This window comes from Scatophagus argus, chromosome 4, assembly GCF_020382885.2.
Source record: "Scatophagus argus isolate fScaArg1 chromosome 4, fScaArg1.pri, whole genome shotgun sequence".
NCBI lineage: Eukaryota > Metazoa > Chordata > Actinopteri > Scatophagidae > Scatophagus > Scatophagus argus.
Window position 1 is genome coordinate 791012 of NC_058496.1, and position 18828 is coordinate 809839.

General features: G+C 47.7%; 1 protein-coding gene across 8 annotated transcripts; it reads right to left on the reverse strand.

The window, feature by feature from the left end:
- Positions 1–772: 772 nt before the first annotated feature.
- Positions 773–17600, reverse strand: LOC124057908 (dematin-like). Of its 8 annotated transcripts, none has more exons than XM_046386580.1 (17): positions 17487–17596; positions 9180–9233; positions 7907–7941; positions 6945–7022; positions 6707–6835; positions 5443–5487; positions 5147–5321; positions 4452–4496; positions 4060–4212; positions 3845–3954; positions 3670–3775; positions 3380–3438; positions 3250–3292; positions 3085–3092; positions 2936–2992; positions 2437–2517; positions 773–2347 (listed from the first exon to the last, which is right to left on the reverse strand). In XM_046386580.1, exons 3-17 carry the CDS (start codon positions 7916–7918, stop codon positions 2234–2236), a joined length of 1215 nt encoding a protein of 404 aa, XP_046242536.1. In that variant the 5' UTR covers positions 7919–7941; positions 9180–9233; positions 17487–17596; the 3' UTR covers positions 773–2233. The 8 variants fall into 8 exon arrangements, with proteins under 8 accessions (XP_046242536.1, XP_046242533.1, XP_046242535.1 ...); XM_046386577.1 differs by having other exon boundaries at positions 6945–7028; positions 17487–17595; XM_046386579.1 differs by lacking the exon at positions 17487–17596 and adding an exon at positions 17361–17417 and having other exon boundaries at positions 6945–7028.
- Positions 17601–18828: the final 1228 nt, after the last annotated feature.

An 18828-nucleotide genomic window follows, 5' to 3' on the forward strand; every position in this document is an offset into this window, starting at 1 on the left:
CGATGGTGAACGTGTCATCAGTTCAGTTTGGTTGAAGTCTGGTGCTGAGGTGAAAAACGTCCTCCAGTTTCCTCCTCGGGTTTGGAAACCTCAGGAAAGTCCAGTAAAGTCTGCCTTGTTTGTCTCAACATTCATCTATTGATACAATTCACTTTTTAAAATCATATTACGTTTTCATTTCGATTTTACTAACAAACATGCCACTTCTCTGTGTAGGTTAGAAAATAGCTGCACATCATTTGGTCACTAAACAACAAAATGTCTTCAACCTGCGTGTTGGACAAAGCGGAGACAGTTTCAGCTCCGGTTTGTCTGCACTGAAAATGTCCCTCAGAAGTGTGTGTGTGTGCCTGTGTGTGTGTGTGTGTGTGTGTGTGTGTGTGTGCCTGTGCCTGTGTGTGTGTGTGTGTGTGTGTGTGTGCGGTGCACTCAGGTAAAACAGGGCAGTGGTGTTTGCTATATTCCAAATAAAAACCAGTGAGGAGACAGTTTTATCACAGCCAAAGAGATGGACAGCAGCTAACATGTTAAACTAAGATGGCGGTAAACACTATCCCTGCAAAACATCAGCACTGTTAGCATTTTGAGCTGATGTCAGCATTTAGCTGCCTAAAAACTCACAGAGCTGCTAGCATGACCGGTTTCAAAGCGGCCACATTTTAATGGTGCGTTCCATTTCAACTGGGAGGTCGGAGCTTTTGAGCACCCAGTCGAGGACTTCAACTCAAACGCCTTCTGAAGAAAAATTTCCAACTTCAAAAGGCAGGAGAAACTCACCAACCCTGAGGTCAAAATCCAAGATGGCTGCTCTGCACATGAACAGGACCACAGCAGTGAAAGCTGTTGATGTGCAGTTCGTTAGCACTTCAGACTCATTTGTGTCTCATTAAATCAGACGTTACTGTGCAGCTTCTAACTGCACACACGTTTATATGCTCCGAGTGTCGCGTTGCTATCAGCTGCTATTGCTAACAATGGCTAACGTGGCTCGAGTAGCTTCTCAACTTCCAGTTTCTGAGGCAACCCGAATGCACCACGAGTTACTGAACTGAACTGAACTTTTAGCTTTTTCCTTCCAAGGCAGCTGAATAGTTAGCTGAAAGTAATTTGAATGACAGGTTGAAGTCATAAAACGTAACTGGCTTTCCATTACAAGGTGGACAGGAAGACAAAAATACATTAAATCAAACAATCGAACAAAAACGTAATTCAGTTTCATTACCACATGGGTATAAGCTCATTTTCTTTAGTTTAAAATCAGACTGTGATCAAAATGTCTCCTTGGTTTTCTCTGAGGTGCTGGGAAAGAAAAGCTGTCATTATGACATCATAACTGGCAAAGCCAATAGGAACAATCCTTTTGAAAGGTCGCTCACAGGTCTGTTGCTACAGTCAGCATCCAATCTGAACTGAAATCTGACCCAGAGTCAGCAGGAATGTTGTATTAAAGCCCGACCGCAGCTGGAAGCTTCATAATAAAACATTCAGAGCAAACAGCAGAAATACGTCCGTCTGTAGTTTCATCGTCTGTCGGCCTGTTTAACCTGCTATCCAGAAAGCCTTTAACCTCCAGTGAGTTCAACAGCAGAACTGACTTCACTTCCCAGAATACCAAACTACAAGCACACAGCTGAGCTTCACACACGAGAAGCTGCTCGCCATCTTCACGCCGATTCCTGGCTGCTCTTATTTCTTATGAGTTTAAAGTCTTCAGTCCAGTGAAAAGCTAACAGACTGAGGTGAGGGTAAATTCATGTGTTTGTGATCACTATGCTAACAAGGCCTCAGAGCCTGGTGGCTCAGCTGTTCTACGGTGGCTGACAGAGCTCACAAAACCAAAACACACTGAGAAAAGTGCTGCAAATGTGCCCGCAGCCTGCACGTGTTTCACTTAGTGTGGCCCTGACCTTCAGGACGACCCTTGACCTCAAGTCAGTTTGCATACAAAACCACGACGGGGCAGGAAGACCCGGGCCGGGACTCTTTGTGCTTGTTCGGTGGATATTTTGTTGTTAATACATTTTCACAGATAAACTGAAGCTTATTAAACAGCAGTCTGATGCAACAGCTGGTTTCAAACCCTCACTGGGAATCACATCGAACCTGGAGCCCGAGACGTCTCACTGAGCGTCTCACTGACGCTGAGCTGCTGTGATGAAGCTGATGGCGGCGGTGATGATGATGACGTTTTGTTCAGACTCCGGGGATTGTGGAAGATGCGGTCCCAGTGGAGTCAGAAGAGGCAGACCTTCTTCTTCAGGTCGTTCCTCTTCCAGACAGAGAGGCGGTCGAAGTCCTCAACGGACATCCCGAAGACACTGAAGAACTCCTCCTGAGACAGGTGTCTCTGCACGGACAAGAGACAGAAGGACAGACAGGTCACTTCAATGAAGCCCAGTCGTTCAGTCAGTCAGTGAGTGAAGACGACGGCTTTACCTCCAGCCTGGTTCTGTCCACACCCGGGGGCAGTTTGCTCCGCCCTCTGTGGGTCACCACCAGCATCTCATAGGGGTAGACCTGAGGAGATCAACCAACCAATCAATCAATCAATCAATCAACCAATCAACCAATCAACCAATCAATCAATCAATCAACCAACCAATCAATCAACCAACCAACCAACCAACCAACCAGCCAACCAACCAACCAACCAACCAACCAGTCAACCAACCAATCAGTTCAGACAACAGGTTCAGAAAGTACATTTCTGTAGCTAAAGGGTCAGATCAAACGGATGATGTGTTTGTGTGGATTGTTCAGAGTAACCTTCAACAGAGTCTGCCTGGACAGAAACAAACGTGGACAAACCAAATAACAGGACTGTCCAGCAGACAGACGGGAGGACAGCAGTGTGTTTTGATTCAGTGAACTGACCCTTTATTAGTGTGTGTGTGTGTGTGTGTGTTATGATTCAACTCAAACACAGTGTGGTTACTTTATGTTCCAGCATGCTGGGCAGAGAGTTTCCTCGGTCCATCCTCGAGTCTCCGTTCTGTCCAACAGACAAAGCGACACGTGTGATCACATGACCGCCAGCGACAGCTGAGTGTCAGTGATTACAAACATGAAGGAATCAGACTGTACCTGAAGATCTGCAGAGAGACAGAGAGAGAGAGAGAGAGAGAGAGAGAGAGAGCAAAGATCATTTCCAGTACAAATACTTCAGAGTTGTACTTAACTCACAATCCACCACTGCAGGTGATGTGAGTAAAGTAAAATAAGCTGGTAGAACATGACGCGACGTCGTACCTGCTGGGGTTTTCTCAGACGAGCTGAACTCTGCCGACTGCAGCTGAGAACAAACAGAAACACGCTCATCATCATCACCATCATCATCAAGCTCTGCTGTCATTGGACCGCTGCGTCCAGCATCACTCACCCTGGACAGGCCCGTCTTCGAGGACGCTGGGAAATAAACAGACTTGGAGGCGTTGGACCCTGCAGAGGACGGAAAGTGAGCGGGAAAATATAAGTTGTTAAGTGTTTTCGGTCTGTTTAAGATTCTGTTCTCAGATTGATTCATTTAGCTGAGATAAACTATCGCACTAAGACGAATTAACTCAAGTGTTTAACAGAGTTTATGTGTTCAAATGGAGCCACTTCATGCTGTGTGTATTCATCCTGACCACTAGGTGGCACCACAGCTGCACGCAGCAGGTCTGAATGTACCAGCATGTTGGCTGCGGTCCGGCAGGGAGCGAGTCTTCCTCCTCAGAGGGGCTGCAGATTTGTCCAACTCGTCCTTCAGGATGATTTTGCCCAGATTGGACTGAATCTAAAGAGAAGAGCAGAAATGAGCGACCGGATCCCCTCAGCGGCAGACGATCGTCGTCTCCTGTCCTACCTTGTTGAGTTCTTGTTTCTGAAGCACTCTGAGTCCCCACAGCTCGTCGTCCAGCTCTCCATCCTCCTCCTCATCTTCATCCCTCTGCATCTTCTTCCTCCACTCCTTCTCTGCAGAAAGGAGAGGAAACAAGGAGAGGAGAGAGGAAGAGTCTGTCAGCATTTACGCTTGAAAAGGATTTTCCGATCAGAAACCTGAAAAAGGGGGGGTCGTACCAATGACAGCCATGGAGGGGGGGCAGGGCCAGTAGTCCGTCTCGATCTTGGAGGGCTCATTGGGGTCTGGAGGCTGAGCTGCTGGGAACTTTGACGATTCAATGATCAGATCCACGATGTGTTTCCCCTGAGGGACCTGAGAGGACGACACATCTGTTCACACAGACACGCACACACACACACGTATGCACACACACACACAGCGCGTTAAAGCTGATTAAATGCAGTGCGATCGTGTCTGCGCAGCTGACTAACAGAAAACGTTTCTGCATCTTTTTTCACTCTGGATGAAAAGAGAACTTCTGCAGAACAACACAACACACTGTATAACACCTGCAGCGGTGTGGCGTTCACTGACCGATGGACCAGTCACTTCCTTACATGTAACGCACCTTGTTTGTAGATGGGAGGCTTCTTATAGATGTTGGAGCCGTTTTCTGAAAGAAAGACACAGAAGAAGAGCTGATAGTGAATTACTGACCTCTGAAATGTGAGATATGATTGAGAATTAAAATAAACTATTTTTTCACACATAACTTAAACATTTGTGATAAAGTTCCTTTAAACTTGTTTGAGACATGGACAGAGTGGGACATAAACCCATCCAATCCCTCTCAGCCCCTCCTCAAAGCAGTGGACGAGCTAAAGAGCAGCTTCAGCAACACACTCATTCAGCCCTGCTGCTCATCTACCTACTGCCATCACACTTTACAACTCATCTACCTGTCACAGCCACGATTACACACCTGGACTAAATCTACCTGTCACCTTTTGCACTCCGAAAAAATTTTATATACTGATTATACTGACTTTTTATATACTGATACTGATACACAAGTGTCCTTTTGTGTATTTTATCCGATTTCTCTATTCTATTTTTATACTCAGTATTTCATGTCATAGTGTGTTTTATTGTATTCAAGTATACCGGACTGCTATGACAACCTAACTTCCCCTCGGGGATGAATACAGTAATAAATATCTATCTATCTATCCATCACTGCCCTCTGGTGGACAAACTCTGGTGGACACTCTGATGCTGCACTGAGATGAGATGACCAGAGCTACCAGATCAAAACAAACTTACCGGGCCTGTGGAAGTGCTGCACGGCGCTCTTGCTACCAGCCGAGTGTGTGTGCGGCGTGTTTGGTGTGTGCGGCGCGGGCGGCGTGTGTGTGCTGTGTGTTCCGCTGGTCTGGACGGTGGAACCAGGGGAGGAACCTCCAGGAGACCGGTTCTCCAGCCACTCCCTGGACTCCCTCTGGAAACACAGAGAGGACAGCTGCTGCTCATGACGTGCTGGACAGAAACCATCACACACGTAAACACTGAAAACCTTAAGATAATCTGTACGATGACGACGGGCGGAGAGGAAGTCTCACCTCTGGGGAGGCAGGAGGAGAGATGGAGCGAGGAGACAAGGACCTCTGAGGAAAGAGCAGAAAAACAGATTCAGAGAAGAAGAACAACACACACAGAAACAACTGCAAGCTGTGAAGAAGTTCTCTGGGTAAACTGGGACCAGTTTGTCAAAGTGGGACCAGTTCAATGGGTTTGTGATGTCCACACATCTTCAAACTGTGCAGAACTGCTGGTGACATCATTTGGAGCCAGAGTCTGTGCAGTAGTGATCGGGAGGTGGAGCCGCGGTATCGAGTTCCCGCCCACACACCCGTCTGAGCCAATCAGGAGCAGTGCTCAGCTGTCAGTCATTACTTTTCAGAGCATCAAATAACTAATTAAAGAAGACTTAAAAGTGAGTTTTGTAACAACTAAATTCCCTCAGCTGGACACCACAGAAACATGACATATGACATACATGACACACACACACACATGCACACACACACACACAGACTCACTCTCACACACAGACTCACGCACACACACAGACTCACTCTCACACACACACACACAGACTCACTCTCTCACACACACACACACACACACACACACACACACACACACACAGACTCACTCTCACACACACACAGACTCACTCTCACACACACACACACACACACACACACAGACTCACTCTCACACACAGACTCACTCTCACACACACACACACACAGACTCACTCTCACACACAGACTCACTCTCACACACACACTCACACACACACAGACTCACTCTCACACACAGACTCACTCTCAAACACACACACACACACACACAGACTCACTCTCACACACACTCTCTCTGGGGCTCAGCTGTGGCAGTGGGCAGCAGACTGATGGTTTATGTTGCAGTCGGACGCTCAGCTAACCGAGCGGCAAACGAGCCGCCTGTCCGACCAGCCGCAGCCTGCTGACTGCTGACTGACTGCTTCTCTAACGTGTCGTATGCTAAGCTAAGATAAATTAATCCTCATCCTAAATTAGCCTTTAATGGCTCACAGTCCGCCTGTCAGTACTGTGTGACTTCCTGTCTGAGGCTCACAGCTCCAAGCTCTTCCTGTTACAGACCTTTAAAACGCCTCACAGATACAAAATACACTTTCATGCTGTGTGTGGTGTGTTCATGGGGGACTAATTAATCCACGTGGTACTCAAGTGAGTACTTGTATTGTATGTATATTGGATATTCTCCTGTCACAGCAGGACAGATTGACTTTAATGAAGATGTGGGACAGGAACAGACCTCCAGTGGGCTGTAGCTGTAGTGCGGCTGGTAGATCATCAGATCTGGTCTCTCGATGTCCAGGATGGCTTTGTCTTTTGGTAACGCCGCCAGGTCCTTATAGCCGATCACCCCGTCCTCCACTCTGGCCTGCAGCGAGCGACGGGGGGGAGGGATTACAGATGACTGCCTGAAGATTAATCTGAAGGATAATATAACTTGATCTGTGTGTGTGTGTGTGTGTGTGTGTGTGTCTCACCACGATGGCGGCAGCAGGGGATCCTGGGATGCTGGACCCTCTCAGCGACAACACACTCCCTGGAGACGTCTGAGCCAGCTGCTTCTAACACATACACACACACACGCGCGCACGCACACACACACGCACACACACACACACGCACACACACACACACACACACACACACACACAGGTCAGAGATCAGCCACAAACTGATATGTAGCCAAATGGAAGAAGACGTCAGCTCACAGAGGAATCAATGAGATCATTTGGTTTGCGCTCAGTGACATCAGCACTCAGAGGCTCGACATTCGTCAGCTCTGAGAGGATCTGACGGTCGAAAAGCTCATTTCCTCAGCTTGTTTGTATTCCTCTAAACCGGTCACGATGCTGCGACGCTGGTCCTGCTGGAACTTGTTTAGGGTAGACGAGTCGTGGCACTGAAAAGGCTGAATCCCCACAGAGGACAAGCTATCAGCTGCCAGCAGCTTCACATTCAATTCCAAACAGGTTCCTGAGCTCACACAAACAGCCTGTTTTCAGGCTGGAGGAGGAGGAGGAGGAGGAGGATTCTCATCTTCATCCTTCAGTTTGTCACGGACACTCAGCATCAGCACATCTGGACACGAACTGAAGCTGCAGTACAAATACTCACCTCTGAGGTGGAGCGGAGTACAAGTATTTTAGTAAATGTAATTAGTTACATTGCAGTACTGGTGCCATCAGCTTTGAAGTGGGACCAAATAAACTTTGACCACATCTCGTCATCTCGTCTTTATCAGCTCACCTCTGAGCCAACCTTCAGTCTAAACGTCTCATTTACTCCTCTCAGGTGCCAAAAATAGAAATCTCACAGATTTTAAGACTCTTCATCCCACACAGTCGACCATCGGAGGCAGAAAGCAGAAGATACACAATGAAACTGCAAACGGTTCAGTCACATCAGTTGAGTATCAAAAGGGAGTGGAAACAGAGTTTACCTTTGGCATCATCCTGACTGCTGATTGGTCAGTTCCTGAGGGAGAGACAGACATCACATGGCTTTATAATTCACACATGTGTGACAGGATATTCATTACACCACAGTTAGCTGCAAATAAAAGTGAAGTTAAATGACAGTTCAGTCAGTCAGAACGGCTGAGCCGACGCTGACACAACATGGAGGACGTCGTCTCATTTGACATGTGGTCTGAACGTGTGGACGTGAAGACCTGCTGCAGTGTGTTCACCTTCGCCTCTCCTGCTCCATGCTGCTGAGTGCATTGAAGTGAATGGGAAACTGATCCCAGTTTGGGTAAATCCTGTTGTTCTTCATGATGATGGATATTTGGTGTGCAGTCAGTGCAGTCAGTGCAGACAGGTCATGTAGCTTAGCTTAGCTTAGCAGCACAAGCAGCTAAGTTGGAAAAACCGTCCAGGTGAGTCTCCTGGTTTATGATGAGGACTTGGAGACATGAGGGGCTCCTGACAGCCACAGCGTCTCTCGTTTGGTGGAAACAACAGACAAACTGTGAGCCAAAGCTTCCAGTGATGGAAGCTTTGTTTGTGTGTGAGAACACCAGGTTAGCAGTGGGCTAATCAGTTTGTAAAGATGTGATGCGTGACCTGAATGCAGCATCAGCACCTTTGTTAGCTGAGAGCTCAAACTTCATCGTCTAAGTCAAAACTTGACAACAGAACGTTGTGGACCCGCAGTAACTGGAAGATTTACAAGCAGCTAACAAAAAGCGGCCAAAATGTCTGCAGACTGTGCAGGTCCAGGAGCCCCTTTGGCCACCCCTCCCAGGCCTGTGCAACACGTCACGGCTCTGTTGCCTCGGATCGCCGGCGTGTTGTCTATAATCACACACTGGGCGGCCTTATGGTGCCGTGGTTTGGTTCACTGCCAGAAACACAGCTGGTGGGTTTGTGTTGCTGCAGTATTACGAGGCCTCTGTTTAAAAAGGGCTCAAATATAGTGCTGCTACGAGCATCAGAAGGTGATCTGAACCATCAGGAGCAGGAGGAGACCGAGAACACGAAGGCCAAACTCAGTGAGTGTTTGTCAGAGTGCAGAGCTCGGCTGCAGCCAGCTCTTATTGTCCGATGTGACTGATAGACACAAAGGGATCATTCCAGAGTCCACAGCTTTGTCCCACACACACACACTCACACACACACAGGTGGAAGTCTGGGTAACAAACGGTCACTGACAGCAAAAATCATGCACACTCACAATGAGATAGTAAAGTGTGTGTGTGTGTATGTTCTCACCTCAGGGAGAATAAGGGATCATGTCTGTGTCGGTTTGTCCACCTCACTCAGTACCTGAAACAGTCATGAACCATAAGCTCACACATTTTACAAAAACAACTTTTCACTATAAAACACAACTACAGATAAACTACAGCAGGCTAAACTACAGCTAAACTACAGCAGGCTAAACTACAGCAGGCTAAACTATAGCTAAACTACAGCAGGCTAAACTACAGCAGGCTAAACTACAGCTAAACTACAGCAGGCTAAACTATAGCTAAACTACAGCAGGCTAAACTACAGCAGGCTAAACTACAGCTAAACTACAGCAGGCTAAACTATAGCTAAACTACAGCAGGCTAAACTATAGCTAAACTACAGCAGGCTAAACTACAGCAGGCTAAACTACAGCTAAACTACAGCAGGCTAAACTACAGCTAAACTATAGCAAGCTAAACTACAGCAGGCTAAACTACAGCTAAACTACAGCAGGCTAAACTATAGCAGGCTAAACTACAGCAGGCTAAACTACAGCAGGCTAAACTACAGCTAAACTACAGCAGGTGTCAACAGGAACCCGTGAAGCGTCTCCCACAGCATTCAGGTTGTTAACGTTTGCAGATTTCCTGTAGATTTGACAGATTTTGATCAATTCGCAGCTTCCTGCATTGATCTCTGCTGCTGTCGCTGAATCATTATTGCGTTTGACCATTTGACTGTCTCACTGTGACGGCGAGCTGTGGTCTACGCGGTGATGCTGAACATCTGAACAGCGACATGTCTACAACACGTGTTACATCACCATGACGTGACTCCTGTTACACGCCGAAATGTGGAGAAAGTTTCAACATAAGTTGTGGTTTGTAGAAAAGCGCCTCGTCAGCATTTATTTGAATCTCATTCAGTGTTCTCGCATGACTTCCTGGATACGTCAATTAACAACATTTCCTCATTATGTGAGCCGAGAAAAGGATCCGGTCAGGTTCACGTGTCCTTCAGACGTTCTGCTGGAGACGGGGCGTCCGTGAACGCGGCGTGTCGACACGAGGATCTCTGCGGTTCTCCCTTTGTGATGGATGTCGTTTTAAAATGGCGGCTACACTCTGACAGACTCAAACACCAACCGTCTGCCTTCAGCACGTTTTAGTGCTGGACTCCAGAGAGGGAAAGAGATACGTGTCGGCCCCCCGAGGCAGATCACTTACAACCTGAAGGCTCGGCCGATCGATAAGCCGATCAATAAATCAGGACTCGGGTTCTCCTCTGGACTGTCACACTTTGCTGTTCAGCCTCACTGCCACTGAAGTACATTTACTGGGTACGATTTTGAGGTATTTTCCACTTCCACTAAGCTGCTGGATACTTAAACTCAAAGTACTCAGATCTTTCAGTCAAAGTTGTACTCAAGTACAACCACAAGTAAAAGTACTCATTAGTTTACACTGTTGAGACAGGCTCACTGATCAATGAATGAATGTATTCATCATCACCTCATTGTTGCAGCTGGCAGAAAAGGAACTCATTTTAATGACTTTATTTACTGCTGGGTAGTTTAAAGGGGCAGTTCACTCAAACAGAAGCTTTCACCAAAATCCTGCCTTCAGTGTCCTCAGAGCTCTGATGCATCTAATGACCTCAGTAAACTTAAATGCTATTATTCATATGATTAACTCTTCATTTTGAAATGATTGTTATCCTAAAAGAGAAAAGGCAGACAAAAACACTGAACTGAAGACAAAGAAAAAGATCCCCACGAAGCAGACGGACGTCAGAGTTGGGATTCGAGCACGAAGCTGCTGGTCGAAGTCAAACAACAAATAACCACAAAGCTGAAATGAAACTCTTCTCTCCGAGACAACAGAACGACGTCAGGCTGCGTGAGCGAATCATCGTGAAAATCATGGACAGTTTGGTCAGCAGGACGAATCTCAAATCACGCTGGAACACTTTGAAGAAGGTGGACTTACATGTTTCAGTGGCGTTTCTGCTGAGCTGGTGTGTGGTGTGGGAGGACAGAAGACCAAACGTCCTCGTCCTACACAGGCTGACGTCTTCACAGCAGCACCAGAGACTCACAGAGACTCTCCATCAGAATCAGCAGATATCTGAATGGAGTTCTGAACACAGTCGTCCTCCTCTTGTTTGCTCTGTGCTATTTTCAGATCCATGTTTGATTTCCAGGAAGTCAACGCTGTTGCTAAGCGACCATATTGGCAGGAGTTTGATCTGAAGACGAAATCTGCTCCATCTGACCAAAAAACACGAAAACGAGGGACGTTCAGGAGGGAGCTGACGTCCACGTTTTAAAGGACTGGATCCTGGATGCTGATTGGTCAGCTGGATGGGTGAACTGGTCTTATTTACTGAATGCTGAGGTCAAACACGAGAACGTTTCTGATGTTAGTTAGAGGAGCCGATTTAAACAACAATCAAAGCACTGGGTTCACAGCTGGCATTAAATGCATCACGCTGAGTCGCTTCTTTGCTTGCAGAAAGTTTCCCTTTAGCAACAAGACAAGAGGACGACATTTTACTGTCGGTTAACATGTTTGAAAGGCAGCTGTGACCCACAGGGGGCAGCGCGTCAGCAGAGCCACCGACTGTGGCTGTGGCTGTAGCTACAGTCAGCCAGTGACCATGCGCTCTGCACCTTTAGACCTCAACCCACAGGGAAAACACTTAAACCGGTTCAGTCCTGAACACGGACTGTAACTCCCGTCAGGATCACCGAGCCATCAGACACAAACTTCTCCTTCAGCGTCTGGTCAGCCTGATGCTGATCAGGTGACTCAAAAGCGCTTGTTCTGCTTCTCATTCAGCAGCTGTGAGTCTGCCGGGACGGGAGATAACTCAGAGGAACGCTGGGAGATATCTGAACGTTGCTAGGTTACCGCAACCAGCAATCCAATCAGCTGGCAGGAATGTGGGAGAGACAAAAAGAGAGACGCCGCACTAAAATAGACCTCCCACCATCAGGCCACCCTGACACCAAGTGTCCAAACCACACACACAAACACACACAGGCTGCACAGTCTCAGCAAACCCCACCTGGCTGCCACGTCTGAGAGTGTAAAACAAACCCCCCCCTCATGCCCACAGACGTGATGACATGTTGTTCTTATGTTTTTCCTGTTTTTGTGAATCCTCCGCGTCTGCAGCAATCAGCGATTTCCTGTGTCTCCCAGAATTCCTTTCAGCAGCTCAGACTGAAGGTGCTGCCGGTGTGTAGGAGGCCAGAAGGAACACACAAACAGCAGGGTGTGTGTAGCAGCAAGCTCACAGCAGAAACATCGGAACGTCATCCGTCAGCACCACGAACACCTCGTTCGATTAGCGCTGTACATCCAGTAAGAGTAACAGCAACACGTCTACAAATACTCCGAAAATATATGACACAAGTACTTTCAGCCACCAGGCGTCCAGCCGCTTTCAGACATGTTAACTCGGGTACTTTCCCCGGTGGCACCAGCAGAGGGACGTTCACAGACTGGTTGACTTGTCCTTTGGCCGTCTTCTTCTTCTTCTCTCTTTGTGTTTGAATGTGGAGACGTAAATTATCTCATTAATTTCACAGAGGGGGTCGTTAGTACCGGTCACTGCGTCTGCACACACACAACACACACTGAGGCCCTGAGAAGCTGCAGACCTTCAGATTTATAACACACACACACACACACGCACACATGCACACACACACACTTCTAAATCTTTATAGTTTGATGTCGTACAAATAAAATCCGGCCAAGCAGCAGAACTGACACAAACTCCTGTTTTCACTCCTTTGTGGTGCGTTCAAGGACTCCTTGACATCTGTCACTCAGTGTCTACACTTCTTTTATGATGGACTGTTTGCTGCAGTTGTTTTGTTTGTGTATTCACTGTATTTTAAACATAAACTTTTAATTCATATTTTATGCATTTCAGTGTGACAGTTTACTGTACTGATGACTTTCATTGTTGTGTTCTTGATTAAAATTGTTTCTCCTTAGCAAATGATTCTTGAAATCCACATCCTGTGTGTTTCACTGCATGTAATCTGCTGGGTGTTGCATGTGTGTGTTCAGCTGAGGATGGGTCAAATGCAGAAGACAAATTCAGTGTGTGTATGTAAAAATATATATACTGTCAATAAAGTGATTCTTCTTCTTCAAGTTCAAGACTGTCCATTAAAACACCATCGCGGACTGTTTTCAGATCAGTTCTTTCAGCTCAAGGTTTGTTAAACTCTAGACTCTTAAAGCCCTGAGCTGAACTCAGTGTTAACGTCGTTTTCAGTACTTGATTTTCCAGGTTTGTCTGCAGTCATAAATGTTCCGTTTTGTGTCCAGGACGCAGCAGGGACGCTCGTCCTGCTGGCCTTCGTGCTGTCTGTCTCATCAGAGCGTCTGCTGAGTCGTGATGCAGTGAAATGCAAAACGCGCTGATGCCTGAAGCTGTAAGTGGGTCAGAGCCTGAAGAGCGCTGAGTCACAGCTTCGAGCTTCAGCTTCATCTTCACCAGCAGCTCGACACCAAAACATTTGACTGTTCAGACGGTTAGAAAGACACGACGAGGAGCTGCAGGAGTAACGACGGAGGTGCAGCTGAACGTGAACAGTCCCTGGACCAGGTTCAGTCTGAGAGCTGCTGCGTCCCACTTTCACAAATACATTAAAGTAAACATGATGCCCGCCAACATGGCCGCCAGTCACTCGTACCTGTTTAGTTTCATTCTCGCTTAGTTACAGGAAATCACAAGACACAACAGTTACAGTGACGTGTGTGTGTGTGTGTGTGTGTGTATATGTGTGTGCATGTGTGTGTGTGTGTGTGTGACAGGCTTTTATCTCAGCTCACAGAGATGTGACCACACCCAGCTGGTCTCCGTTAAGGCAGCGGCTGCTGTCATTGGCTGATGCAGACGACATCACGGCGTCTGTGTGACGGCTGTGAGATGTTTGAGGTGCAGTTTTGATTGACAGAAGCTCAGGGTCATTTCCTGCCTCCTTCACTCGTCTCTTCCTTTCCTTGCATGTGTCCTTGTCTCCTTCTTATTGTTTCCTTTGCAAGTTTCCCTCTTGCTGCTTTCCTTTCCTACCTCCTTCCTTCCTAACATCCGCTTTTTGCTGTAAATCTGAATCTTAGCTTTCATGTGAAGCACTTTATGTGCTTCTTCTTTCCTCCTTGTGTCTCATCACGACACACCTGGACGGGATCCTACAGTCATGTGGGTGTGTCAGAGGTGTGTCACATGACTGTTACATGATTGTGCATCCTGGTGCGTTGCTGTGCACAGCGAAGGCTGAATGAAGCTTGTGTTTGTCATATCAGCAAACTTAAAATTCCTGCAGTGGAGAATCAACTGACAGCTGAAGGCCTGCAGCCAAACATCGCAGTGCAACACACACACACACACACACACACACACACACACACACACACACACACACACACACACACGCGCGCACCGCTGCTGGCCTCATTCCTGCAGCATCAACAGCCCCCCCTCGGCCCCCTGCTGCTCTCAGAGATAAGACCCGAGGCCTCCGTCTGCTGCAGATCCAAACCACAGCCGTTATTAAAGGCACAATCAGCTTTTTTACAACCTGAGGATCAAAGTGCGTCACAACACGAAGCTTCACACTGGTCTGAGACCACCTCGGGTCCCGGGTCCAGACTGTCCTCCGGATCCCTGGTGGCTGAACTGAAGGGGTCAGCAGGGAAACAAAGAAGGAGTGAAGAAGCTTTAAAAGGAAACAAAAAGATGATCATGATGTCAGCCACACCGTCAGACTGGCGAGAAGCAGCAGGCCTCACTCTGTCCAACTACAGTCGTGTCACAGAGTGGAGCGTCTTCTCCCACAGATGATCTTTGGTTGAGTTTGGACACACACACACACACGCTGACCACAGACGGACTTGACTGTGACTGACAGACTGCAGCTCAGTGAACCCAGCAGAGTTCAGTACAGAAAGGATCTGATCTCCATCACTTTTCATTTAGCTGACACAATGAAAAGATGCCCACTTATTAACCATAACAGTGACATAACAGTCAGCTCTGCTACGTCAGTTAGCTTTTAGCACGGGGCTCCTTCAACTTCAGGCCAGCCCCTGAGTGATGAAGAGTGATCCTCATCCTGGCGTGAGCTACACAGTCACCTCAGACCTCATCTGGTGAACACGAGGAAGCAGGATTTGACCAGTGAACCCTGGTCAGGACTCCCCTGTGAGTGTGAATCTCTGACAGGTGGTTTAATTTACTGGACTGTGATGACTGTGGGAACAGCAGCAGTCAGATGAATGTAGTGTAGTAAAAACTAAAAAGTAAAAACACTCGAGTAAAGCAGAGCACTTGAATAACCCTGGAGAGCCGGACGAAGCTGAGCTCAGTGATGAAAGAAGCATCGGGTGACAGTGAGGGATTTGAACCAGCAACCTCCCGACAGAAGGACTGACAGACAGAGCTTTAGTCCTGCTTTCTACTCCTGCTGCAGCTGAGCCTCACTGAGGCAAACTTTCTATTGTATAACACGAGCGAAGATGACTCATGTGTCCAGGAAAAGAGGAGGACGCCCACGCAGCGCGGAGACGATCAGGACCTCACAGGACGCCGCCGAACCAAACGCACCGGAGTTTACAGAAACGCTCGCTGACATTTTGTCCATCACTGCGCCCGAAAAGGGCCGGGAGGAGTCGTCTCTGCTCAGAGGGAATTTCCTGCGAGATCCTCCTCGTCCACTTCGCTGACTCAGTGATGAACAAGTTAACATGAAGTCACGGACTAGAGGCTGGCTAACAAAGCTAACAAAGCTAACATCACAGCTCAGCCAAGGAGGACACCATTAATGCTTACATCCCTTCCTGTCACGTGCTCGAGTCCCGCCTCCCTCAGCGGATGTGCAGTGATTTGGAAAGAAAAGAGTTCCTGCATCAAAGAGGTGACAACAACGGGCCCCCATGAGGACGACTGGTCCTGACAAGGCTGGACTAGAAGAAGTTGGTCCCCACTGGTAACAAAAACACACACAGAGGGGAGGTTGTTTCTAGTTCCCACAGGACTGAGTCCATTATTCCCAGCTGCAGCAGGTTCAATAGCTTCACCTCTGACAAAAAGGCTCAGGAACAAACAGCTCAGAAAGTCGCATTTCCAAACTGAACAAATTTCATCACATCCATAAGCAGGAGAGTCTGCTGTTCAGTGTTTCCATGACGACGCCTCCCTCCCACGCAAACCCTTCAAAAACACACACACACACTGCCGTGGATCTTCTCCACAGGAACACAAACACCTTCACACAGTCTGCAGCTACAGCAGAGCTATCAGCTACATGCTAACATCCTGATGTTCACTCTTAGCTTAGCATGTTAGCACGCTAACATCAGCTAACTCAACTAAGTCAAAGTGCAGCTGAGTCTGAGGTGAACGTCATCGGTTCTGCAGGTGTCTGGCTGTAGACCAAATTAAATGTTGGCCTGAGGATGGCGCTAGAGGTCAGAGATCACAAAGTTATCACAACTCAACATGAAGGTCTGAACAACATTTCAAGACGAAACAAAAACTTTCTTTTCTGGTTGTCCAAAAGCATTTGGATAGATATTGTAGTCTTTTATTAGGCTATTCTCGGTATTGTTGTGTAAATTACAGGAAGTTCGACGGGACCATCACGGGATTTGAGAGTGCAGGCCGGCCGGCAGATGTTGTGATGCTGGATGAGGATGGGGAGGATGAGGAGGGGGGTGTTACATAAAACCATCCTCTCCTTCTTAATCCATCCTCCACCCGTCCTCTCCTCCGCGGTGCGTTCACTTTCCAGCGGTCCCTTACATAACTTCAGCCGTCACACACTGACCGAACCGTGTCCGATCGGCTCTCCGGGACCTGGTGTTGACACACCGGGTGCTTCTGCGTGTTTTGGGGGTAACGCAGAGACCGGGAGGAGGGAGCGGGACGTCGGAGCTCCTCCTGCCCCGCCGTGTCACCACGCCGGCTGCCCCGGACAAGGTCGAAGCCAGCGGGGGGAGACTCGGGCCGAAGTCCCGCTAAAAACACCCGCATTGTAGTCCTACAGTGTCCGGTGTCTCCTCTGAGGGGACACCGGACAGGACCATTTAATCCGAACTTTACGCTGCAGTTCTGCTGGACATCGAAGCATTTCGTCTGTAAAACACTAATAAACCCACAGAGTATCCGACAGCGTGTGGCGCGTGCTGAACATACCTGTACGAAAACACAGTCTGCTGTGGTATTTCTACTGTATTGTGCACGAGGTCTCGCACCACGGCGGGTCATTGATCACAGGTGATTATAGGTGATGTTTCAGAGACGACAGAAGGTGGGTCCTACCTGTTTGTTGGAAACATCCAGCAGGTCCGTCATCAACTGCTCCTCACTGCGCTCAGTCCCAAATATAGTCCCAGTGTGTGTGTGAGTGTGTGTGTGTGTGTGTGATAGCAGCACTGTGCCTCTCTCTCTCTCTCTCTCTCTCTCTCTCTCTGGAGCAGTCCATTTACAGCAGCGGGGGGGTTAAACATGACTGTGCAACATGTCACTGTGTGTGTGTGTGTGCGCGCGCGGCTCTCCTGTAATGATGACACTTGATAATTCACACCTGTGCCACACTGATGAGTCAGGCTGTCACATCCTCTCAGGTTTATCAGGTGTGTTACAGAGCGTACAGACACAGTGTGAAGTGTGGATGTTGGTGTCATCAAATGTCACATGATCATGATGTTGTGCTCTTGTTTAATCAGCTGATGATTTCAGTCACTGCTCCCCTGATTGTTGCTGACACAACCTCAGCGTGCGGCTGCTGGTGTTCAGGCAGCATCCGAGTGTTTTAGTAGAAAAAGGTTTTAATCTTGGTCAAGCTGCGGTTCACCTGTGCTGCCTGCTGTGCTGTCACACACAGCATGAGGCTGCAGGCTGGGCTCAGCGCTGAACAAAGGAGGTTCATTCATGTGTCTGGATGTCCTGAGCTGCTGGCCTTAATTCGAGTGAAGAGCAGCTGCATTCAGAGCAGCAGGTCAGACAGGAAGCTTTTGAGCAGAGAAACACTGGAATCAGGACTGCGACACAGCAGGAAGTAATGTGAAACACACACAAAAACACTCCGAGTGTTTCCATTTTCTGTGTGTGTCAGTAACCAACACATAAGTGATGAAGCCTTCACTGATACACATTAATGCAGGAATAATTACAATCCGGTAATAGAATAAACATTACTCTGAAATGGGCCATTCTGCATGATGAGTACCTTTACTTTTGGTACTTGAAGTATATTTTGATGCTAATACTTTGGAATGCAGGACACTTTCTGGTAACACAGTACTTTTACACTTTGGTTCTGCTGGATGTACTTAAAGTGGAAATAAACAACTTTTGTGTTTAAAGTTATTATGAAATCAATATTGAGCGCACAGTGTGATGGCCAGAGCAAAATCACTCGCACTGCTTCCCCGTAAGGATCTCAGTATGTAAAGTATGCCATGTCTTATTGTCTTAAGATGTCTTCCACTGTCAGTTTTCCCTAATGGAAATAAAACATGGCTGACGTTGTCGGTGTGGACGGGAGTCTGCTGTCTCCTGAGTGGCTTAAAGTGTTGACCTGATGATGAAAAGTGAGAGGATCACCAGAGTCATCGGGGTTCATCCTCTGGGGTCCATCAATAAAAAATATAATGAATGA

What these genes read in the sequence shown, in the direction of transcription:
- LOC124057908 (XM_046386573.1), bottom strand. An exon ending in CCCCTCCATGGCTGTCATTG is followed by an intron (nt 3,955 to 4,059) that starts GTACGACCCCCC and finishes TCCTTTCTGCAG; the next exon opens with AGAAGGAGTGGAGGAAGAAG. An exon ending in CCAGCATGCTGGAACATAAA is followed by an intron (nt 2,518 to 2,935) that starts GTAACCACACTG and finishes TGATCTCCTCAG; the next exon opens with GTCTACCCCTATGAGATGCT.